At 43.6% G+C, this 20,760-nt stretch overlaps 1 protein-coding gene across 1 annotated transcript; it reads left to right on the forward strand.

Moving 5' to 3' along the window:
* Positions 1-2,286: 2,286 nt before the first annotated feature.
* On the forward strand, positions 2,287-20,144 carry hsd17b4 (hydroxysteroid (17-beta) dehydrogenase 4). The gene is made up of 24 exons (XM_042102128.1): positions 2,287-2,506; positions 3,202-3,255; positions 3,945-4,052; positions 4,945-5,004; positions 5,133-5,154; positions 5,359-5,405; positions 5,862-5,946; positions 6,347-6,534; positions 7,668-7,759; positions 8,093-8,117; positions 8,562-8,690; positions 9,526-9,590; positions 12,380-12,616; positions 13,376-13,427; positions 13,651-13,722; positions 14,005-14,108; positions 14,929-14,994; positions 15,912-15,981; positions 16,802-16,908; positions 17,340-17,426; positions 17,610-17,696; positions 17,834-17,972; positions 18,510-18,637; positions 19,170-20,144. The coding sequence occupies exons 1-24, from the start codon at positions 2,449-2,451 to the stop codon at positions 19,257-19,259; spliced, it is 2,172 nt and encodes a 723-aa protein (XP_041958062.1). The 5' UTR covers positions 2,287-2,448; the 3' UTR covers positions 19,260-20,144.
* Positions 20,145-20,760: the final 616 nt, after the last annotated feature.

Below are 20,760 nucleotides of genomic sequence, written 5' to 3' on the forward strand. Positions count from 1 at the left end.
GTGAAGTTATAGGCTACTGGCATAGTTGCATAAGGCTACTGTAATGGTGCATTGAGATGTCTCAACCTTTCCTGACAGTGCTAAACAAAACCATACAATAGCAATGACTCAACTGAAAGATATTAGGTCTAGGCCTATTTTGATGGAGAACTCCGCCCCCTTTCAAGGTTCTCTTATTTATTTTATGTAACTGCGGAAGTAAAAACAGGTCAGCTGACCTCGAAATGTCAAGTAAGAGTCAGTCAGTGAGGTGTGGAGCCAGTCAAAATAAAACTTTAAAAAGGTTGCTATGGCTATTGTGTGTTAATGCACACCAGCTGCAATGTTGAAATGTGAAATGCATAATTGATAAATTGTAGTGTGAGTTGCATTAGCAGTCATGAGGAAATAAAGGCATGGATTTTTTTTTTTTTTTCAAAATCATTAAGGTTACAGTCTGTGACTCTAATCAATACACTTTTTGTCAAAATCAGGGAATTGCTCCTCACAGCCCTCAAGCTGCCAGTTTTGTGTGCATCTGACGGCTACACCGCTCTGTACTTTGAAAATATGTGGTTCAGACCGAGCCTACACTATTCCAGCCTATATCAACAGTTTCTTCAGTAGTATAGCAGCGGTGTATTTTTGTCTGTTGAGCTTAAATGTCAAACGACCAGAATCACAGACTTCACTGAACAGATGAAATGTGGAGCTGAAACAAAGACTTTATTTTTTGTGTTATGCATCATCTGAGAATAAGAGGCATCTATGGGCTATTATGGCAGAGTCATACTAACCGCCATACTATCCACTGCAACTTAACAAAAACAGCAATCTTCTTTAAGAAGAGATATTCCAATGTTGAGCAAATTATACCTTAACTGTTTTGTTCAGGTCCTCATACAAAGTTCAACCTTCAGGTTGCAGCACTGGTGGCTTGCCCAGAAAAACGGCATTGAAAACTGTAGGCCTACTCCACAGTGTTGGAGTGTTGAGCATGTACTCCGACTGCCATAGCTCTTTTGCATTGTGCTCAAGCAGGTTTGGTGCCCCATAGACCCACTGATTTATTGTTGTTGTGCTGTCGATTTTACCGAATTTTGACAATTGATAGGAAACAGTGTAGGCTACAACAAAATACATACCAGTAGATAGAGTCAATCCCAAGTGTAGGTAGTGATCATTTAAAAAACACATTTTTTGATTGTCTTGAGTCTGAAGAAAATGTAGGCTATTGATATTAAGACGATAATGATATAATTTTTTGTCCCACCCTTATTGAATGCTAATTTAACCCTATGTTGTTTTCAATAAAAAACTAGCCACTGTCAATCAACTAAACGCCCTGAATAGGCTGATCATGCAGTGCTCTCTCACAGAATGCTGCATGTCAACTGCAAATGAATTAGTTGGGGTTGTTTCACTTTAGGATTTATAGCTTGACAGCATAATTGCAAATACATAATGCTTAGGAGAACATGAAGAAGAAGAAAGAAGGCTTTGAATTTTGATCCTCAGTCCTGTGAGGTTAGTAGATTGCATAGCAGTAGCAGGGAACAGTTATTGATAGGCCTTTTATAAAATAATTTGAAGGAAATTAATAGGCTAGCCATTAGGCTACAGATCAGGTTTAATAATATTTTTAAATCCTTAAAAATGTGTGAATGTGTGTGTGTGTGTGTGTGTGAGAGAGAGAGAGAGAGCGAGAGAGAGACAGAGTGTGTGTGTTTGTGTGTGTGTTGTGTGTGTGTGTGTGTGTGTGTGTGTGTGTAGGCTATGTTTATTATTTGTGTAGGCTAGGCCAGTGGTTTTCAAAGTGGGGGCCGTGAGGGGGTGCCAGGGGGGCCTCAGCAATTTGGAAGGAAAAATAAAAGCAACAAATAAATACATTTGAAAATTAAATATACCTATTACTATGAGGGTTGTTATACAATGCCATTAGAATAATTTGTCGCATATCTGAACATTATATTTTCCATTATAATGACTGGGAATAATAGTAGCATAGTCTGCTCATATAGCAGAAAGCTCCAAATGCAATTTTTACACACTGTATGCTCAATCGGTAAGTGCTTGTGGCTAAAATAATTATTAGAATTAGCTTAATTTTACATTTGCCGTAGTATTGTCGATGGGTTTAATAACACATCAATGGGTCCTTGGCCAGAACCTAGTGGTATTTGGGGGGCCTTGTCGTGGAAAGGTTTGGGAACCCCTGGGCTAGGCTACTGTAGTGAGAAGTGTTTGACACACAGGGGGTTTGCCAAGCCATGTGATTGGTGAAGTAAAGACGTACACGAAACGTAACCCTCGAGTCCCTCCTACCACGGAAGAGGGGGAAACAGACTCAAGAAGAAAGTCCTAAGTACATTTGTGGTGTTCACATTGCAGTCCGTATGGTCTGTACTAACTGTATGCATTAATCAGTCGCGTTGAGTCCTTAATCGGGATTGAAAACTACGTTTTACCATGTCTGTGCCTTTATCATTTGACGGGAAAGTAGTGCTAGTCACTGGAGCTGGCGGAGGTAAATTTCCGAATAGTCTGCTAGCAAGCTAACGTTAAGTTCAGTTAACTGTATCTTTCATGCTGCAATTAATTGCTTCGTACATATTGTGGTATTTTGTTGGCCTCGTTCACCAAACGGACGTTTAGTGTAACCGATTGATCACTTTTTGCATAGATGACGAGGCTCTCTCTGTCTGTCCAGTGCAATGTTAGCTAATAAGTCGGTCAAAGGTTATTTTGCAGTTTCAGGTCATCAACATCAAGTACTAGCCTACATGGTAGCCTTTAATGCACGCCAGTCTACTTGTGTAAATGTTGTCATAACGTATTTAAATATAATGACGAACTACTGAAGTAAACACGTAATGTTTTAAGACTGTCTAATTCTTGAGTTGTTCATTCACACTAATAAGGTCTTATCAGGCGAACTGTCACAACAGGCACCTTGGACTGGCCTCAGTGTGTCAAAGTTGTAACAGACCTATCAGTTGCTGTTGATGGTAGAACGATGAAGGCCAAAAGTATGATAACGACAAATGTAGATTGGGTGCCTGTATGAGATGCCACTGGCACTGAAAGTTTATTTATGTAATTTTAAGGTTGGTCAAATAAGCATCACATTTCGCACGTGACTGTATGTTGCTTTGCATGTCATTTGGGTTGCAGGCAGTCAAACTAGCATGTTTTAATATTTTCTTTCCCACTTGACTCCAGGGCTTGGCCGGGAATATGCTTTGGCTTTTGCTGAAAGAGGAGCCTCTATAGTGGGTAAGTTTGTTTTGATTAGAACAGTCTATCTTTTAGGTGTGCTTTTAGATTTGCACATTTGTAGTTTGGACATAGGACTATCTCAGTATGCTGACCTTGGAAGCTTAAACACACAGATGGGATTTGTAAACATTTGCCATTCATGATCATGTCTAATTACACCAGGTTGGGAAACAGGGTAACTTGTGGCTATTTTAGAATATCATGCTGCTTTCTGAAACCTCAAACTTCAGTAGAGTACAACCTCTGACAAAGACATTTTGTAAGGCAGAGTAGACTCAGATATGTGTATGTGTATGTGCTTGTAGCAGGGTTATTCTCCCTTCTCCCTCTACAAAATATTCTTCATTACCATGCCAATGCAAATGTTTTCAATCTTCTCAATGAATAACTATTCAGCTATTAATGTTTTTATTTTTATTATTATTATTAAAAATAAGTGTTATACTTTCTAAACAAGTGTTTGCTTGCAGATTAGCTTCTGTTATGAGTCAATATGATTTTCTGTTGAGTGCTATTTCTATTGTTTTTGGTAATTGGCTGTTTAGTACTAATGCAGCACATAGAGATTAGGTTGAAAACGAGTTGATTGACAGGGTTGCTGAGCAGCAAGAGTAGATGCATAATGTGCACTTGCCATGTGACTGGACGAGCTGACACCTCTCTCTTTCTACCGTCTCCCCTCACAGTGAACGACCTTGGAGGGGACATCAAGGGAGGAGGGAAGAGCTCAGCGGCAGCTGATAAAGTAGTGGAAGAGATCAAGGCCAAGGGTGGGAAGGCTGTGGCCAACTATGGTGGGTGTGTCTACTTCTTTTTGCCTGTATGTTAAAACTCCATTATGTGAGTATTGGTATTTACCCCGGTTTGACACTTTAGTAGTCCAAGACATTTTATTGTAACTCCCTCTTTTCTTCATACATAATAAGATACTACTTTTATACATATAAGATAATAATTTTATGCAACCAGTTTGAAACCTCTTTTAAAGTAAATGTCACTCTTAATGTTGCATTTTAATATGGCAACTCAAAGTTCCATGAAAGTCTGACAGAATGCCCTGCATGTTGAAAAATTAGCCTACATTAAAAAGGGGTACTCAAGTATGTTGAAAGTTGACAACAAAGGTTACCTTTGCTACCCACTTCACCACAGCTCCATAGTGTAGTAGCAGGCATTCCAGGTGTGCAGCGGCAATAACAGATATCATCCCTATTATAGGCAAGTGAACCATCATGAATGTTTGAAAGTGTTCATTCTAGTCTGTTTTTCAGTCTCAGAGAAAAGTTTCTGATGTAGGTACCTTCAGAGTGGAAGTGTCAGGTTGTTATTTCTGTAACATTATTTTGAGGGCACCAGGTAGAAAAGTTTTTTTTTTTTTTTACCAGAAAAGGTTGGAGTGGAGGCCCTTTGTTCTGCAGCATAGTAGAAAACCCATGAAGAAAATTCTTGACGGGTGTAGTCAGAATACAGAATCTTGATAAAGCATCTCGGGCTGTTGAAGGAATACTGTGTGGTACTGTGTAGCCTCACGGGATCAAAAGAGTATATACTTCGGAATACAGAATCTTCGGAATACAGAATCTTGATAAAGCATCTCGGGCTGAAGACCCGTGTAGAACATCAGCAGGGCCCGGCTACACTGTCTCGTGGTGTCCTCTGCTGAGTTTGTGCTCCTTTGCTTTGCAGATTCAGTAGAAGAAGGAGAGAAGCTGATCCAGACAGCTTTGGATGCCTTTGGTCGAATAGGTGAGTTGGTCTTCGATGTTCATGTGTTAAGTGTAGTTTTCTGTGGAGATACACATTCAAAGTCACAGTAACCAATTTAATAAATAATTTATATGTTGTGATGATTGTTTTTTTTGTTTCAACCACAGATGTTGTCATAAACAATGCAGGGTGAGTATTTTTGTCTTCTCTATTTGAATCTGTTTGACTTTCCTGAAAAGGCTCTTTTTTATTAGTTTCTTACCACAGAGTGTAGCAATAGATCATCCTTCCTCACTGCCTCAGAGAAGAAAGAACATTTCTTTGTTTATGTCTGAAAATGCATTTTTCATCTGAATGGGGTTTTAAGGTTAGCATCTCTGGTTGTTATTTCAGGATTCTCCGGGACAGATCATTTGGCAGAACCAGTGACTTGGATTGGGGTACGTACAGAGTATGGCTGCAGTGCTTTCACATGATCAAGTGATTGTTGTAATTTATAACTTGGCATTACTGTGCAAGGCTCTTGTTCCTTTCTTCATCGTAAAATGAATAGTTATGAATTTTTGGCATTGTTATCTCAATAAAACCATGTACTTCAATGGAATATCCCTGACCAGTTTCTGAGCTCTGTTGTTGACAGTGTGATAAGGATGTTTACTCACCGTGAAGGAAATAATAGTTTCTGTATAAGTGTAGATCATTTTTTACTTTTTCAACTGCTGAGCAGTGATTTGAAAATAATGGTTGACTTGCATTTTAATATGACAATTTAAAATGATCAGTCATTGGCTTAATGTGGATGACAGAGCTATCAGATATGTAGATGTGCCGTGCACTATAATCAGAGCTATCGGATGTAGATGTGCCATGCACAATAATCAGTCTCTGCCCCACAGACCTCATCCACAGAGTGCACCTCAGGGGTTCATTCCAGGTGACACGGGCTGCATGGGAACATATGAAGAAGCAGAAATTTGGCAGGTAGTTTGACTGTTGGTTGCCTTCCAGAGGGAGTTGGGGGGGGGGGGTTGATGGAGGAAAGAATCTGTATGTGTGTTCCTTCCTGTAAATTCTTTGCACTCATGGGCTGCATGTATTTGCTCCACCAGCTAAGCAATAGTAAGTCATGCCTTTATGTTTTTAAGATTCCATGTCAGATCGACTTATTTGTGTGATCTATTCTGAAGTGATCAAGCTCTTTTAGACCATAATATTTGGCCTTAATCAGCGCTAGATATTTGTGTATATATAACTGAAAGACCGCTTCCTATAACTCCTTTCTATCTATGAAACGCCAGTTTCAGCTGTTTATTAATGACACTGTGCTCATCAGTCTCTAGTCTCTCCTGCTCCACTAACCATGCCCACTCACCCCTCCCAGGATTATCATGACGTCGTCTGCTGCTGGCATCTATGGCAACTTTGGCCAGGCCAACTACAGCGCTGCCAAGCTGGGCATGCTGGGCCTGTCCAACACGCTGGCCATCGAGGGCCAGAAGTACAACATCCACTGCAACACCATCGCCCCCACGGCCGGCTCCCGCCTTACCCAGACAGTCATGCCCCCAGGTGAGCCCCCCCCCCCCCCCCCCCTCCCTGTTTGCACGCCTCCCAGAGGTCTAGAGGAAACATTTGATCTGGCCTCCACTTCCACATACCAACTGAGTAAATATTAGGGTTTTGTCTGGAGCAATTTTCTGTGGGGAAGAAAATATAATTTCATATTAGATTTTTTGAGGACAAGCGTTTGTTTGGCTCACGGGCAAAATAAATGAGTTGGGAAGTAAGTAAATAAATTAGCATCTAAATCAGGGTGAGGGTCTATTTAAAAATGGAATGTTGTCTGAATGTTGGTGTCTAAGTGTGTGTTTCAGTGTGAGCTCCTAATTGTGCAGGGAAGCAGTTTTTCTCATTGCAGTTGTAATGTGTTAGCTGACATGAAAGGCTTTTCTGACTGACCCTATCAGCTTCTTGCACACAAACACATACACATACATACACACAAACCGATACACATACACATACACATACACAGATACGCATACACATACACATACACATACACATACACATACACATTCGCATACGCATATGCATACACATACACATACACAGATATACACACACACACACACACACACGCACACACACGCAGCTGAACTCAGTTGTCCTCTCGCAGCAGCTCTTCCAAGTTCCAACCCATTTACATGCATGTACACCCCCACCCCCACCCCCAAGTGCAGCTCATCTCTGTTCTTAGCACACCAACTTCTTCTCTGAAGTTCTTCTCACGCTTGTGTCCGTGGCCCTGTACTGAGCAGCACACATACAGGCTGCTTGTGCCTGAGCAGCGGGAGCCTCTGATAAACTAAAATGCCTCTAAGAGTGAGGCAGTGTGCCAGCTTGTCACTGTGGCTGCCAGCCTCCTCCCTCACAACTGCTCTCACACTTCTGTGGTCCTCTCTCTCTCTCTCTCTCTCTCTCTCTCTCTCTCTCTCTCTCTCTCTCTCTCTCTTTCCCTCTGTCTCTCTCTCTGCCTTGCTTTGACTATATCCTCTCTTTGTTTCCATCTCTCTCTCTCTCTCTCTCTCTCTCTCTTGCCCCTTGGTTCCTCCTCCTCTTCTGGTGTGGGTCTCTTGCTCCCCCTGCTGCACTCCTTCTCTCTCTTGCCTTTTTATCTATATTCCTCTCTTCCATCCCAGATCTGTTGGAGTCTCTGAAGGCAGAGTATGTGGCGCCCCTTGTCCTGTGGTTGTGTCACGCCGACTGCCAAGAGAATGGGGGTCTGTTTGAGGTATGCATCAGCTGAACTCTTTCTTTATATCTCTATCACAGACACACACACACACACACACACATTTTTGACAACCACCAAGTTCAAATAGACACACGCACACACATACAAACCACTAAATACACCCATACCTAGCATTCACACCAAACAAGCAATATGTGTTTTTGCACCTGCACCTCTCTTCCCTGAACCCTTCCATCTGTGCAACCCAACAGAAGCCCCATCCTCACCTGTGTGTGAATGCTCACTGAGCTGAGTGCTTGTCATGTTAGAACGCTCGTGACTGCCTGCTAACTCACAAACCTAACTGCTGTTGTGATTGGTCTCTGACAGGTGGGAGCTGGCTGGATTGGCAAATGTAAGTGTCACCCATCATGCATCTGTGAAATACTGGCCAGAGCTTTATATATAGCTATCCCTATATGCAGCTGTGATGCTGGCCAGAGCTTTATACATAGCTATTCCTATATGCAGCTGTGATGCTGGCCACTCTGACCTCACATGTCAGTGTCACACATCTCAGGTGTTGACCTTGACTAGAAGATCCTGCAGATGGCCATCTCTCCTCTGCTTAATAAAGTAGCACGTGTCAGAAGGTGCACACACACCACATGCTGACAGAAAGAAAGAGGCGGAGAGGATTAAAGGAAATCAAGGGTAGTTTATAAGTAAATCAATCAAGATGGCTTAAGCTTGAAAAGCATTGCTAGAGATGCCCATTAGAATGAGAAGAGAGGGACGCTAATGGATGCTATAAAGCCTGAGCGAAGTGGAGCGCCTCATGTGCTCTTGTGTGTTGCAGTGCGGTGGGAGCGCACCCAGGGCCAGATCCTGCGCAGGAAGGCCCAGCCGGTGACCCCTGAGGCCGTGCGCGATCAGTGGGGGCAGATCTGTGACTTCTCCAACGCCACCAAACCCGCCAACATCCAGGGTAAAGCACACGCTATCAGTTCCCAGCACATCCAGGTTAAAGCACAGCCACCCCACCCCACACATGCTTTAACACTGCGGCTCCAAGCTGCACGCTCCAGAAGAAGCCGTCAAAAGCACAAGCACTCCCTCACAACTGCATCAAAGCACTGTGTGTGGCACAACTGGATGCCAAGGGGACTCAATTGTGTGATCTGGGTCCATTGATGAGAGGAGTTTGATTCTAGAGCAGTCTGAGCACTGTGCTGCATATCCAGGTGGGACTCTGAACTGCGCGCTGCGTTCGCACTCCCAGGTGCTACTGCATGCAAAATGAACACAACCAAGAGGCAGAACATGTGTCCCAACTGTTTAATCAACTTGCATTAGCTTAGAGAAACAGGGAGAGGGAGAGCCTGAGGTAACATGACAAGAACAAAAGATGGCAACCTTTCATTCCTATTCTCATCCTTCCTTTCCATTTTCCTCTTTCTCTCTATCTCTCTGTCTTTCTCTCTCCCTCCCTCTCTCCCTCTCTCTCTCACGTTGTCTCTCTCTCTCTGCCTCTGTCTCTCTCCCTTCCCCCATCCGCCCCCTGGTCATGTATCACATCAGAGAGGCGAGGGTAGAGCGAGGGAGCAGAAAGGAGGGCAAGAGAGCTAAACACAGAGGAAGAGATGGAGCGTGTGTCTTGAGAAGAGAGACTCTTCATTTGCATGCCTTTGTAGTGCTCATCATCATCTGTGTTAAGGTGTGTGTGTGTGTGTGTGCGCTCAGGATGCTCTCCCCATCATCTGGTAAATTAACCAAGCAGCTAATTAGCCCCCTCCCGTATCTTCCCCCCCCCCCCCCCATAGAGTCTCTGCAGACGTTGGTGGAGGTGCTCTCCAGGGTAGAGGCAGAGGACCGTGAACCCAGCCCTGTGAGTGAACACACACAAATACACACAGTACACACTCACACACATATTACTACACACAGTCAAGCAAAGACTCACATACACAAAGTAATGAGTTTAGAAACTCCCTCATGATTTATACTTACAAAGCACTCAACTCTATTAAGTATTAAACTGACAGAAACTGCATTTTATGCTCAGTATCTCAGCTCAGCAGATCATCAGTATGAATGACAGTGTAACACTCAAAACTGTCGTAATGTTCCAATGATGTTATAAGTTTTCTACAATGTAATAATTTTTTCCATCAAACATGTAATAAACTCAATAATGTAATAAACTCACAACAATGTAATGAAGTGTTCTAAAGTGAAAAGTGAATCATTGTTATTACATTACTGGTTTTACCTTCTCAATACAACTTTTTCCTCTTAACTCCATCAAAAATGTAATCTAATGTACTCAAACATACCACCAATAATATAACTGCATTTTTCAATGCATTATATGTAGAAGTTCTTTTTCAATCCTTACATTTTTTATTATTCGATATAGTGAGTATAGTGTAGTGAGTTCTATTAATGTATTATGTTCATATTTTGGTCTGTATTCTGCGTTTTTGTTTTTCAGAGATTGTGAATACCATTTTCTTTGGTAGATGAAAAGTGAGCTGAAGCTGCAGCCCAGTTATTCTTGGAGAACTAGATCATGACATCTCAACTGAGTCTATGAGTTATTGATTGTATATGAAATCTATTGCAGTTATAGTAAGACTTGATGCTTCAATTCTGTGCTAGTTGTTGACCACACAGTACAGCACAGTGCTCTAAATGAGCTTGGTGCTTTGGCATGCAGAATTTGATCTGTATGCAGCACTGAATGAAGTGAAAAGTGTTCATTCTATTTCAACAAGTGCACTGCACTTCATGCAGCTGCTTGAACAGCGAGGTAACTAATCTCAAACACTTGTCTTTTATTTTCATTTGCATCTAAACACGTACACGAGTGTGAATTTAACCTGTTTACTTCAAGTTTTCTGAGCCTCCATATTCCATGCTTAAAACAGTGAGAGATTTTTACGTAAAAAAAAAAAACCTCGAATATTTCAAGATATCAAAATAAAAATTGAGAGTAGAACTGAACACACCTGTCTGTTTTGTTTTCTGTATCTGCCAAAATTAATCTCGTATCCCAATTGTTTTTAAAATGATCATTAACTTAGATATATACTGTATTCGCAAAATAGAATGACATTCTAGAATGAGTTTCTTCAGTACCGGTACATTATTGAACTTTTTCAGTTTTAATTGCATTTTTGATGGCATTAAGTGGAAACAGAATTATTTGATGCTATATTGTGATTACTGGATTCTGCAACCATAATGATAATATAAGCTTTTACATTTTGGGAGTATTACATCATTGGGTTTTATTGTATTGTTTGATGGACTATTGGGAGTTGTAACATGAACTGCAAAATTATAACACTGTTGGGTTGTACAAGAACAGTTGTGAAGAATTAATTTTGTTGAAAGTTTGCGTGATTATGAGGATGAATGGTAGCCTGGAGATTCCAGACCCAAATCCGAATGATTAAGGGTCTGGCCATGACTATGTAATGGCCCAACTCGAGGGGCGGCACCAAGCATGCATTTGAAAATCTCACTGCACGCAATTGGACAACAGTACGACTAATGTTTACTGACTGATTCCGGACTTCAACGCAATTGGATAACACTACGACCAATGTTTACTGACTGATTCGTTGCAGCACTGTCGTCATCTATTTAGTTCGCCTCTGGCCCGCCTATATCAGATACACCGATGTGATTTGGTGCCCCACGATACAAGGGGCATAAGTAATGAGCTTTATTACTCATTGTCAGAGTAATAATTAAAATTGTGCTCCCGCGAGAACTCTGGATTCCCAAGGTGGATGAATGGTTCATCTTACGTTATAAATGGTAAATCAGCAGCAAACATGGTGAGAAGGTGGGCACCTTCATTTTTTTGGCAGAAAAGAAAACTTTTTGTTAGACAAATTGTTTAGTTGGAGTTTTTAGTCTACATTTGTGTCCTAAGCATCCTTGTTTGATGGGGACTTAAAAACCAGGTCTCGTGCTGGAGTTATTAGGGGACCAAGCAGAAGTTGCTTGAACCCTATTATTTGTCAGAATCATTATTTTTTGCATATTTATGTATTCACAATACAATATATTGAACAATCTTGGAAATGTATTTGTTAAGGTGTGCTGTTGAGGCAAGTGTATATACAAGTGGCTTTGTGAGGTGTCCACCGGGCCACACTACATAGCACATAGCCCTGAACATATTTGTCTTTCACATGACCACATACAATCAAATTCCATATGCACATGGTCTATAAAAACAACAACAAAGAAAACATGAAAGTGTAAGTGTTTGCTCACATTTCCTGTATGGCACTGCCAACTGGCCCACTCAACAAAATGGCCACAAACTTCATATATTAATATTTAATGATAATGAAAGATCTTGATTAAATGAGTCATTCACACATAGAGCTGTGTACTGAATTGGCCACAATGTGGTACTTCAAGAAGCCACAAAACATTTTCCTCTAGCATGGTTGAGTTTATCTTCAAAATTATTGTTTGCCTATATGTCCAATTGTCATCTATAACTTAGTGAAACAGTGGAATCCTTCAAAGTTTGGCCATTTGGTCAGTTTGGTTCTGCTTGGACCCAGCTGACCACTGCTTGCTATTTTATTTGTTTTTGTTATTGTCCTTGCTAAATCCTCGTAAATCCTGACTGAGCTCTTCTCCTCTCAGATGGATGCAGTGGGCCAGACGCTTCCGGAGATGACCTTTACCTACTCCCACATTGAGTGCATTCTGTATGCCTTGGGGGTGGGCATGTCCACTAAGGAACCGGACCACCTGAAGTTCCTGTATGAGAACAACGCAGACTTTAGTGTTTTGCCCACATTCGGGGTCATCCCCTCCCAGGCCTCCATGATGAGTGGAAGTCTCAGCTCCGTGCCTGGCCTCAATTTGGACATGACCCGGGTGAGACTTCACAGATGCTACCCAGCACTGCTGGCTTCAGCACGCCTCAGACAATCCACTTACACTGGGCTGCAGCTGGGTATGGTAAACCCCAACAACACCAGCTCTAGGCACACAGATAGCAGCACCTTATCTATAAAGATAGATAGATAGATACTTTATTGATCCCCAAGGGTAAATTCAAGCCCATATACTTGGCTGTGTCTGTTGTATGCATCACCCAAAGAGAGGTGTTGGTGGGGATTGTAAATGAGGTTAAGGTTCCTGATAGGTGGAATTGTCTTGCACAGTCATCCACATTTGTAATTGATATATCACCTATTCTGGATTTGTATTCTTCCTTGACATTCTTTGCTGCCAGGTTGTTATTCACTGTACTATAAATCCTCCCTCTCATCCTTATTGATGGGATACTGTACACAAGAGAACACACCACTGGTTGATACATAAGCTTTCAGAAATAATATGCTGTGAATGTTAAACAGTTTGGAGAAGGGAAGTAAAACTGTGTCGGCAGGATTTGTGCCGTGGTGAGCTGTCACCTCACATATCATTTAAGTGCCACTGAGGGGTCTAGGGATCATGTGGAAAGCCGCTGTTAAACCCTCTGCCACATTTAGCCAGGAGCTATCTGTTTGCCTCTCAGTTTGGCTGCTCCTGCTGTCTGCATGCGGTAGAAGCTGCTTCTGATCACTCTCACAGGTGTCTTCTCAAGCTGTTTACCAACCTATGTGTTTGTTTATTTGCTGGCCACTGCAGTTGCTGCATGGGGAGCAGTATCTGGAGGTTTACAAACCGCTCCCAGCTTCAGGTGGGAATCCATGTCCTGTCCTCCGTCCCTGTCTTTTTCACTACTGTCCTCTCGCTGCTTACCAGTGTCCCTCTCCTGTCCACTCCCCTCTCCCTACTTCTGTATTCAGGGTCATCTCTTCCTTTCTTCCTTCTTTTCCTCTTTTCATTTCCTCTCTTCCACTCATCGCTGTTCTTCATCGCTGCTCTTTGAATGGACTGTAACTCATTTAATGGTTTTACAGGAACGCTCACCTCCAAGGCATCAATCGCTGATGTTTTGGATAAAGGCTCTGGATCGGTCATCCTGTTGGATGGTGAGTACCCATGTCACAGATGTTGCGTCTCAGAGAGGAGTAGAGGAGGGGGTTGGTGCATCACACGGATTCAGAGAGTGAGAGAGCACCTCCCCTCACACAAGACCAATGGTATTTTCATAACACTGATGTCAGAGACACAAACATTAAAAGACAGAATGTTCTGGATTGGTTTGGTGAGCGTTGCCATGTGTTATGGCCAGTGTTTGCTGCACAATAAGCCTGCTGTACTGTATGCTGCATCACTGTATATGTGTGTAATGTGTGATAATGTACTCGCAGTGCACACGTATAAAGACCAGGAGCTGCTGTGCTACAACCAGTTCTCCCTCTTCATCGTGGGAGCTGGAGGATTTGGAGGGAAGAGATCATCTGATAAAGCCAAGGTAGAGTCCTGCACTTGTGCACTATTCTCTCTGTGCTCTTAGTGTGCTTACTTGTGCACTATTCTCTCTGTGCTCTTAGTGTGCTTACTGTACTTGTGCACTATTCTCTCTGTGCTCTTAGTGTGCTTACTTGTGCACTATTCTCTCTGTGCTCTTAGTGTGTTTACTGTACTTGTGCACTATTCTCTCTGTGCTCTTAGTGTGCTTACTTGTGCACTATTCTCTCTGTGCTCTTAGTGTGCTTACTGTACTTGTGCACTATTCTCTCTGTGCTCTTAGTGTGCTTACTTGTGCACTATTCTCTCTGTGCTCTTAGTGTGCTTACTTGTGCACTATTCTCTCTGTGCTCTGTTTTGGCTCCTTTGGCTAATTATTCCAAGGGTGTGGAAGTGAGGAACAACGTTAACGTGTCAGTACAGTCAGAGACTTTGGAGTGCGCACTAAATACCAGCTCTACTGAATAGAGTCTGATTCTAAAGGCCATGTGGCCGGTGGAGGTTGATGAGCTGGGGGATGACATGCACTCTTTTGAGGTGGTTGGAAATGAGACGCACCACTGCATTATGGGCCATTTGCGCAGACACACTGTGCAAACTGGAAGATCCACTAGAGGGGCATAGCGACAGCTGAATGGAGAGATACCCATGGCCTGTACCGAGAGTTGGGGAACATGCTGAGTTTGCTAAGATCTTTTTTTGGAGAGAGCCCTAAGCCAGAGTGAGCACTTACAGTAGGCCTAGACCAGAGGAAGATGTAAAGCATTCTCTGAGCTCTTGAGCTCTTTGTTGTTTGTGATGATGAGTCTGCTCTTCCTCTCCAGAGCACTGTGGATATGCCCAACAGAGCTCCAGATGCTGTGGTGACTGATGAAACTTCCAGCAATCAGGCAAGCGCAAAACACACACATCCACACGTGCACACACAAACACACACATTCACACTCCTGGACCACAGACTCACACTTGCAGAGCACGCAGTCTCTCTCCCCCACTTTCTCTCTCTCTCTCTCTCACACACACACACACACACACACACACACACACACACACACACACACACACACACACACACACACACACACACACACACACACACACACACACACACTTTTTCTCTCTCTCTCTTCGCGATCACACCTCTGGGAATCCGTGGCACAGTAGATTTCCACGTCTTGGTGTAAGCATGGTGACAGGCAGGAAGGCCAACAGTGAGGCAGTGCAGAGTTCAGCCGCTCACTTCTGATTACGTTGAACGGCCTCGACGAGGAGAGGAGAGGAGAGGAGCCGCCTTTCCTAAACAGATTCATTGGAGTGGTGAGAGGAGAGGTGTTCAGAGGTGACTGCTCCTCTCCCCCTGATATGATCTCTGCTGCAGCACACAGAGGTTGCACAGGAACAGCAGCTGGTGTCATCATGAGAGCCCATCCAGTTGTGACCAGACAGCATCTGTGGTGTGTCCCCTAGTGACTACGCTATGATGAGGTGGACTCTCCACCAGCACCAGCAACCAGCAACATCACAACGTGGTTCATTTCAAATTGATTTATACATGAAAAACAATTCTACAATAAATTATAATGTCATAACATTGATGCTTAAAATGTGTTTGTTGTCATTGTTGCTCAGTGAAATGGAAAATGATCTGTGGTACTGATGATGATGATGATTATGATGATGATGATGATGATGATATTTAATTCAAAAGAAATGCTAATGCTATTCCGAGTTCAATAGCACCCATGCTGATGAAGAGCAAATGCGTTTCCCAAATGACTGAATGTGGATGTAACTCCTGCTCCTCCAGGCTGCTCTCTACAGGCTGAGTGGGGATTGGAACCCCCTCCACATTGACCCAGATTTCGCAGCCATGGGAGGTAAGACATCACACACGCACACGCACACGCACACGCACACGCACACTCACACACTCACACACTCAACACTCACACACACACTCAACACACACACACAGGTTAAAGGTTAAAGGTGGATAAATGTTTGGGGTTTTAGTGTCCCTCTGGTTGATGATTATCTAGAGTATGTTGTGTATGTTTCCATTCCTTAGCCTAGAGCAATGTAAGATAAAGACCAGTAGTTCTGTGGAATTGCTCAGAATGCTGACGCACCTGTAGGCCTGAAATACAGATGTGTCAGATGTGTCTGTGTTTACGCTAGCTTGTCAAATAAAATGTTAATCTTCAAATTGTGATTAAAATGTCTTGCCATCATTCAGTTAGGGGTCTTGAGTGGTAAAGAGCCTTTGGTCACAATCTGCTTTTCCAGTAGTTCAGTTCAACTGGGCATGTCATGTGGTCAGTGTGGAGTAGGTGAGGAGCAGTATGTGGTCAGTGTGGAGTAGGTGAGGAGCAGTATGTGGTCAGTGTGCAGCAGAGGAGCAGTATGTGGTCAGTGTGCAGCAGAGGAGCAGTATGTGGTCAGTGTGCAGCAGGTGAGGAGCAGTATGTGGTCAGTGTGGAGTAGGTGAGGAGCAGTATGTGGTCAGTGTGCAGCAGGTGAGGAGCAGTATGTGGTCAGTGTGCAGCAGGTGAGGAGCAGTATGTGGTCAGTGTGCAGCAGGTGAGGAGCAGTATGTGGTCAGTGTGGAGTAGGTGAGGAGCAGTATGTGGTCAGTGTGCAGCAGGTGAGGAGCATACGCGCTGTGTCCTGTCTCACCAGCGTCGTGTCATTTCCCAGGATTCAAAGCACCCATTCTGCACGGCCTCTGCTCATTTGGGTTTGCTGCACGCCATGTGCTGAAGCATTTCGCCAACAATGACGTCTCCAGATTCAAGGCCATCAAGGTAACCCACATGCACAATTCAATACTCTACCGAAGTCAGTCACAAAGTCCCACTCTCCTTTATCAAGGTCACACACACACACACACACACACACACACACACACACACACACACACACACACACACACACACACACACACACACACACACACACACACACACACACACACACACACACACACACACACACACACACACACACACACACACACACACACTCTTCACACTACTTTTAAAAGAGAGGCCACCAGGAGAACTCGCACTCGGAAGGAGCTAGAGTTTAAAGTTTTCTCTGAGTTGTATGCCGTGTCGTTTTGACAGCTTTTACTCTCCTTTCTTCTCTCTCTCTCTTTCTCTCTCTCTTTCTCTCTCTCTCTCTCTTCTCTCTCTCTCTCTCTCTCTCTCTCTCTCTCTCTCTCTCTCTCTCTCAGGTGCGTTTTGTTAAACCAGTGCTTCCAGGACAGAGTCTGCAGACAGAAATGTGGAAGGAGGGCAACAGGATCCATCTGCAATGCAAGGTGACATTTTGAGATAAGGCCACTCAATGACATGCTAATGTAAAGAAACACATGCAGCCCAATAGGGAAAAAAGCTGCTGAGTTTAGTAACAAATAAACAAATATTATGTAGCACTGAGGGTTGGTCCATTGAGCTGCAGTCTAGTGCTGATGAGAGTGGAACTGGTGTGTGTGTGCTGGCAGGTGAAAGAGACCGGAGCAGTGGTGCTATCTGGGGCTTATGTGGACCTACACGCACCTCCAGAGCTCTCTCCAAGCACTGCTCCTGAGGTACACACGCACGCACACTCATACATACACATACACACACACACACTTACTGTATATATATACACACACACACACATTTACACACACGCATTGTATAATGCACACTTCCAATCTCAGTGCTGTTGTGGTGTTTGTAGGCGGGGGAGCTGCAGAGTGATCTGGTATTTGCTGAAATTGGGCGCCGCCTGGAGACCATGGGGGCAGACCTGGTGAAGAAGGTCAACGCAGTGTTTGCGTGGGAGATTACCAAGGATGGACAGATCTGCTCACAATGGGGTGGGTCCACATGCGCTCACTTATTCACACACACACTAAGGAGCATGGGCACTTATACACACGCACACTAAGGAGTGAGTCCACATGCGCTCACTTATACACACACACACTAAGGAGTATGGGCAGTAACAGGTCATATGAGAGATACATAATGTGTGTACCATGAAGTACGTATCGTAACGCCTCCAATTACCACCACTTTCTTTTGAAAATTCTAAAACAATGATGTTTTTTAATACTTCAAAATAACATTTGATAAATGAACCTTACACTTTTCAGTAGCCATAAGTGTCAGTAAGGCAGTAGAAAACTAGAACATGAGTAGAACATGTACAGGCAGTAGAACATGAGTAGAACATGTACAGGCAGTAGAACACTAGAACATGAGTAGAACATGTACAGGCAGTAGAACATGAGTAGAACATGTACAGGCAGTAGAACACTAGAACATGAGTAGAACATGTACACCCAATTCAAAGCCATTGCTATGAGAACAGACCTGTGAGCACACCTCCCCTCTTCCCTCTGTGTGTCCAGCCATCGATCTGAAGTCTGGACCTGGCGCCCTCCTCAAGGGCCCGTACAGCGGCAAAGCTGATGTCACGCTCACCGTGTCTGACCAGGACTTCATGGAGGTGGTGCAGGGCAAGCTCAACCCACAGAAGGTACAGTATGGCCTTTACCACGGCTCAGACTGGCTCAGTCTTGGGCTCCTCAAACATGTGAAGCGTGGGAGTCTTGATTTGGTAGAGTAGGTGTTGGTTGAATTGTGGCTTAAACTCCTGAAAGAACGCATGCATGCAAAAAGAACGGATGCATAACAAATGTCACACATTCGCACTCTCTGAGACACATACACACAACAGAGCTCACTGAATTTTGTCTCTGAAATTTCTCAAAGTGATGTGATCACTGACAGACTGACAGACTAAGTAAGACACCGCCTGCCTCTGTGAGCACATTGTGCTCATTATAAATGAGATATAAAACAGAGAGCTTGTCAGCCTCCCAAAGTGGAGCGATCAGTCAGCTGCAGCGCCTGAGCCCAGGCAGGAGCTCTGGAAGGTGTTTGCCTTCTTTCTCGCTCTCTTGTTCTCTCTCTCCTCTCCTCTTCTCTTCTCTTCTCTCTCCTCTTTTGCTCTGCGCTCCTTTCATTCCCTTCCTACTGAGATCATGCTTTCCTTCCTCCCTCTGCAGGCGTTTTTCGAGGGCAAGCTGAAGATGCGGGGCAACATTATGCTGAGCCAAAAGCTGGACAGCTTACTGAAGGACCACGCCAAGCTGTGAGGGGCCCAGTGCATCACCTCACAACCACCGTCCAGCTATCCCATGTATGTCCAGGGGTCAGGAGCGCAGACTAACCACCGCTGTCATGTAATGGAATCACTGAATGCAATGAGATCTCTGATAATCAAACTGAATGGACATAGAGGATGATTCAGCAGTGCTTTGAAACTATGTGGAAGGGCATTAATTTCTATTAATAAGGTACTGTAGTCATGGGTTGGGATTCAGTTCCAGTGAAAAGATGTGAGAGGAGAGGTGTCTGCAGCATTTCTGCAGAAAAACATGGGCAAGAATTTGGGTTCAACCGCTAAACTGACCTGTCTGATGGGGAACTAGACCTGCTTTGCCTTTATTAAGTTAGTGTATCTCAATAAAATTGAAATGAAGACTTGAAGACTAACATACTAAAATCAGTCTTCTGTGTCCATTTATTTGATTCAGACATAAGGACAGGTTAATGCTTTGAACTAAATTTAGTGATTCAGTGCCTTGTTGCGGTCTTCATCACTTGACTCATGCAAGGTGTTATTCTCAGTATCAATGTTTCACTCTTTCCAAAAACATAAATATACAGTATATTTTTAAATGATTGCATAGAATGGTGCTGTGTGGGGTGAAATTGAAAGTGTGGGAGAAGGTGTAGTTTTGTTGAAATGTTTCTGCCTCCATCTACGCTGTGCTGCACCTGACCGCCCCTCCTGAAGTAGGTTGGTGTATGTAAAGTGCCTCCACCACTTGAAGGATTAGCAAATAAACAGACTCTTCTCCAGCGAGGCCACACTGTTATGTGCTACCATAAAAGAGACAGGGGACTGAGGAGCACCTGATGTGTCCTGAGAGCCTCGGAAGGAATGAATCAAACTAATAAAAAACATCTGCTTTCTACTCATGTGCAAGTTATTTCCACTCTGCCAATCAGCGCTGTAGTCGAGTCACAAAAGCCCAGCGTAAGAGGTCCCAGTGTTTTCCAAGTCACCAGTGTAAGAGTCCAAGACACCAAAGACCAGTGGAGTCCAAGTCACCAGTGTAAGAGTCCAAGTCACCAGTGTAAGAGTCCAAGTCACCAAAGACCAGTGGAGTCCAAGTCACCAGTGTAAGAGTCCAAGTCACCAGTGTAAGAGTCCAAGTCACCAGTGTAAGAGTCCAAGACACCAAAGACCAGTGGAGTCCAAGTCACCAGTGTAAGAGTTCGGAGGCGAGTTCCAAGCTTGTCTCCAGTGCTCCACGCTGGCAGTCACAGAGCTGGCGTACAAACAGTGATGGTAAGCGCGTGAATCAGCGTGTAGGTGAACACACTTGCCTGCCATGAAATTGAATAATGGCTCAGTGGCCTATTAATATAGCCATCACCACCAGGAAGCTACATCCCCCAGGTCACATTAAGGACAAGGCCATTTTGTTTAATGATTTAGTTTCACTGATGTCAAAGGCTTTCATGTTCACGTTCTATCATCCTCACCTAGGGTAAGAAAACACTAAACTCACCAATGAGCAGCTCGTG

The sequence above is a fragment of the Alosa sapidissima genome, chromosome 8 (genome assembly GCF_018492685.1).
Source record: "Alosa sapidissima isolate fAloSap1 chromosome 8, fAloSap1.pri, whole genome shotgun sequence".
Taxonomy (NCBI): domain Eukaryota; kingdom Metazoa; phylum Chordata; class Actinopteri; order Clupeiformes; family Clupeidae; genus Alosa; species Alosa sapidissima.

What these genes read in the sequence shown, in the direction of transcription:
- hsd17b4 (XM_042102128.1), top strand. Translation starts at nt 2,449, where the DNA reads ATGTCTGTGCCTTTATCATTTGACGGGAAAGTAGTGCTAGTCACTGGA. An exon ending in CCAGACAGTCATGCCCCCAG is followed by an intron (nt 6,535 to 7,667) that starts GTGAGCCCCCCC and finishes CTTCCATCCCAG; the next exon opens with ATCTGTTGGAGTCTCTGAAG. An exon ending in ACAGATCTGCTCACAATGGG is followed by an intron (nt 17,973 to 18,509) that starts GTGGGTCCACAT and finishes CTGTGTGTCCAG; the next exon opens with CCATCGATCTGAAGTCTGGA.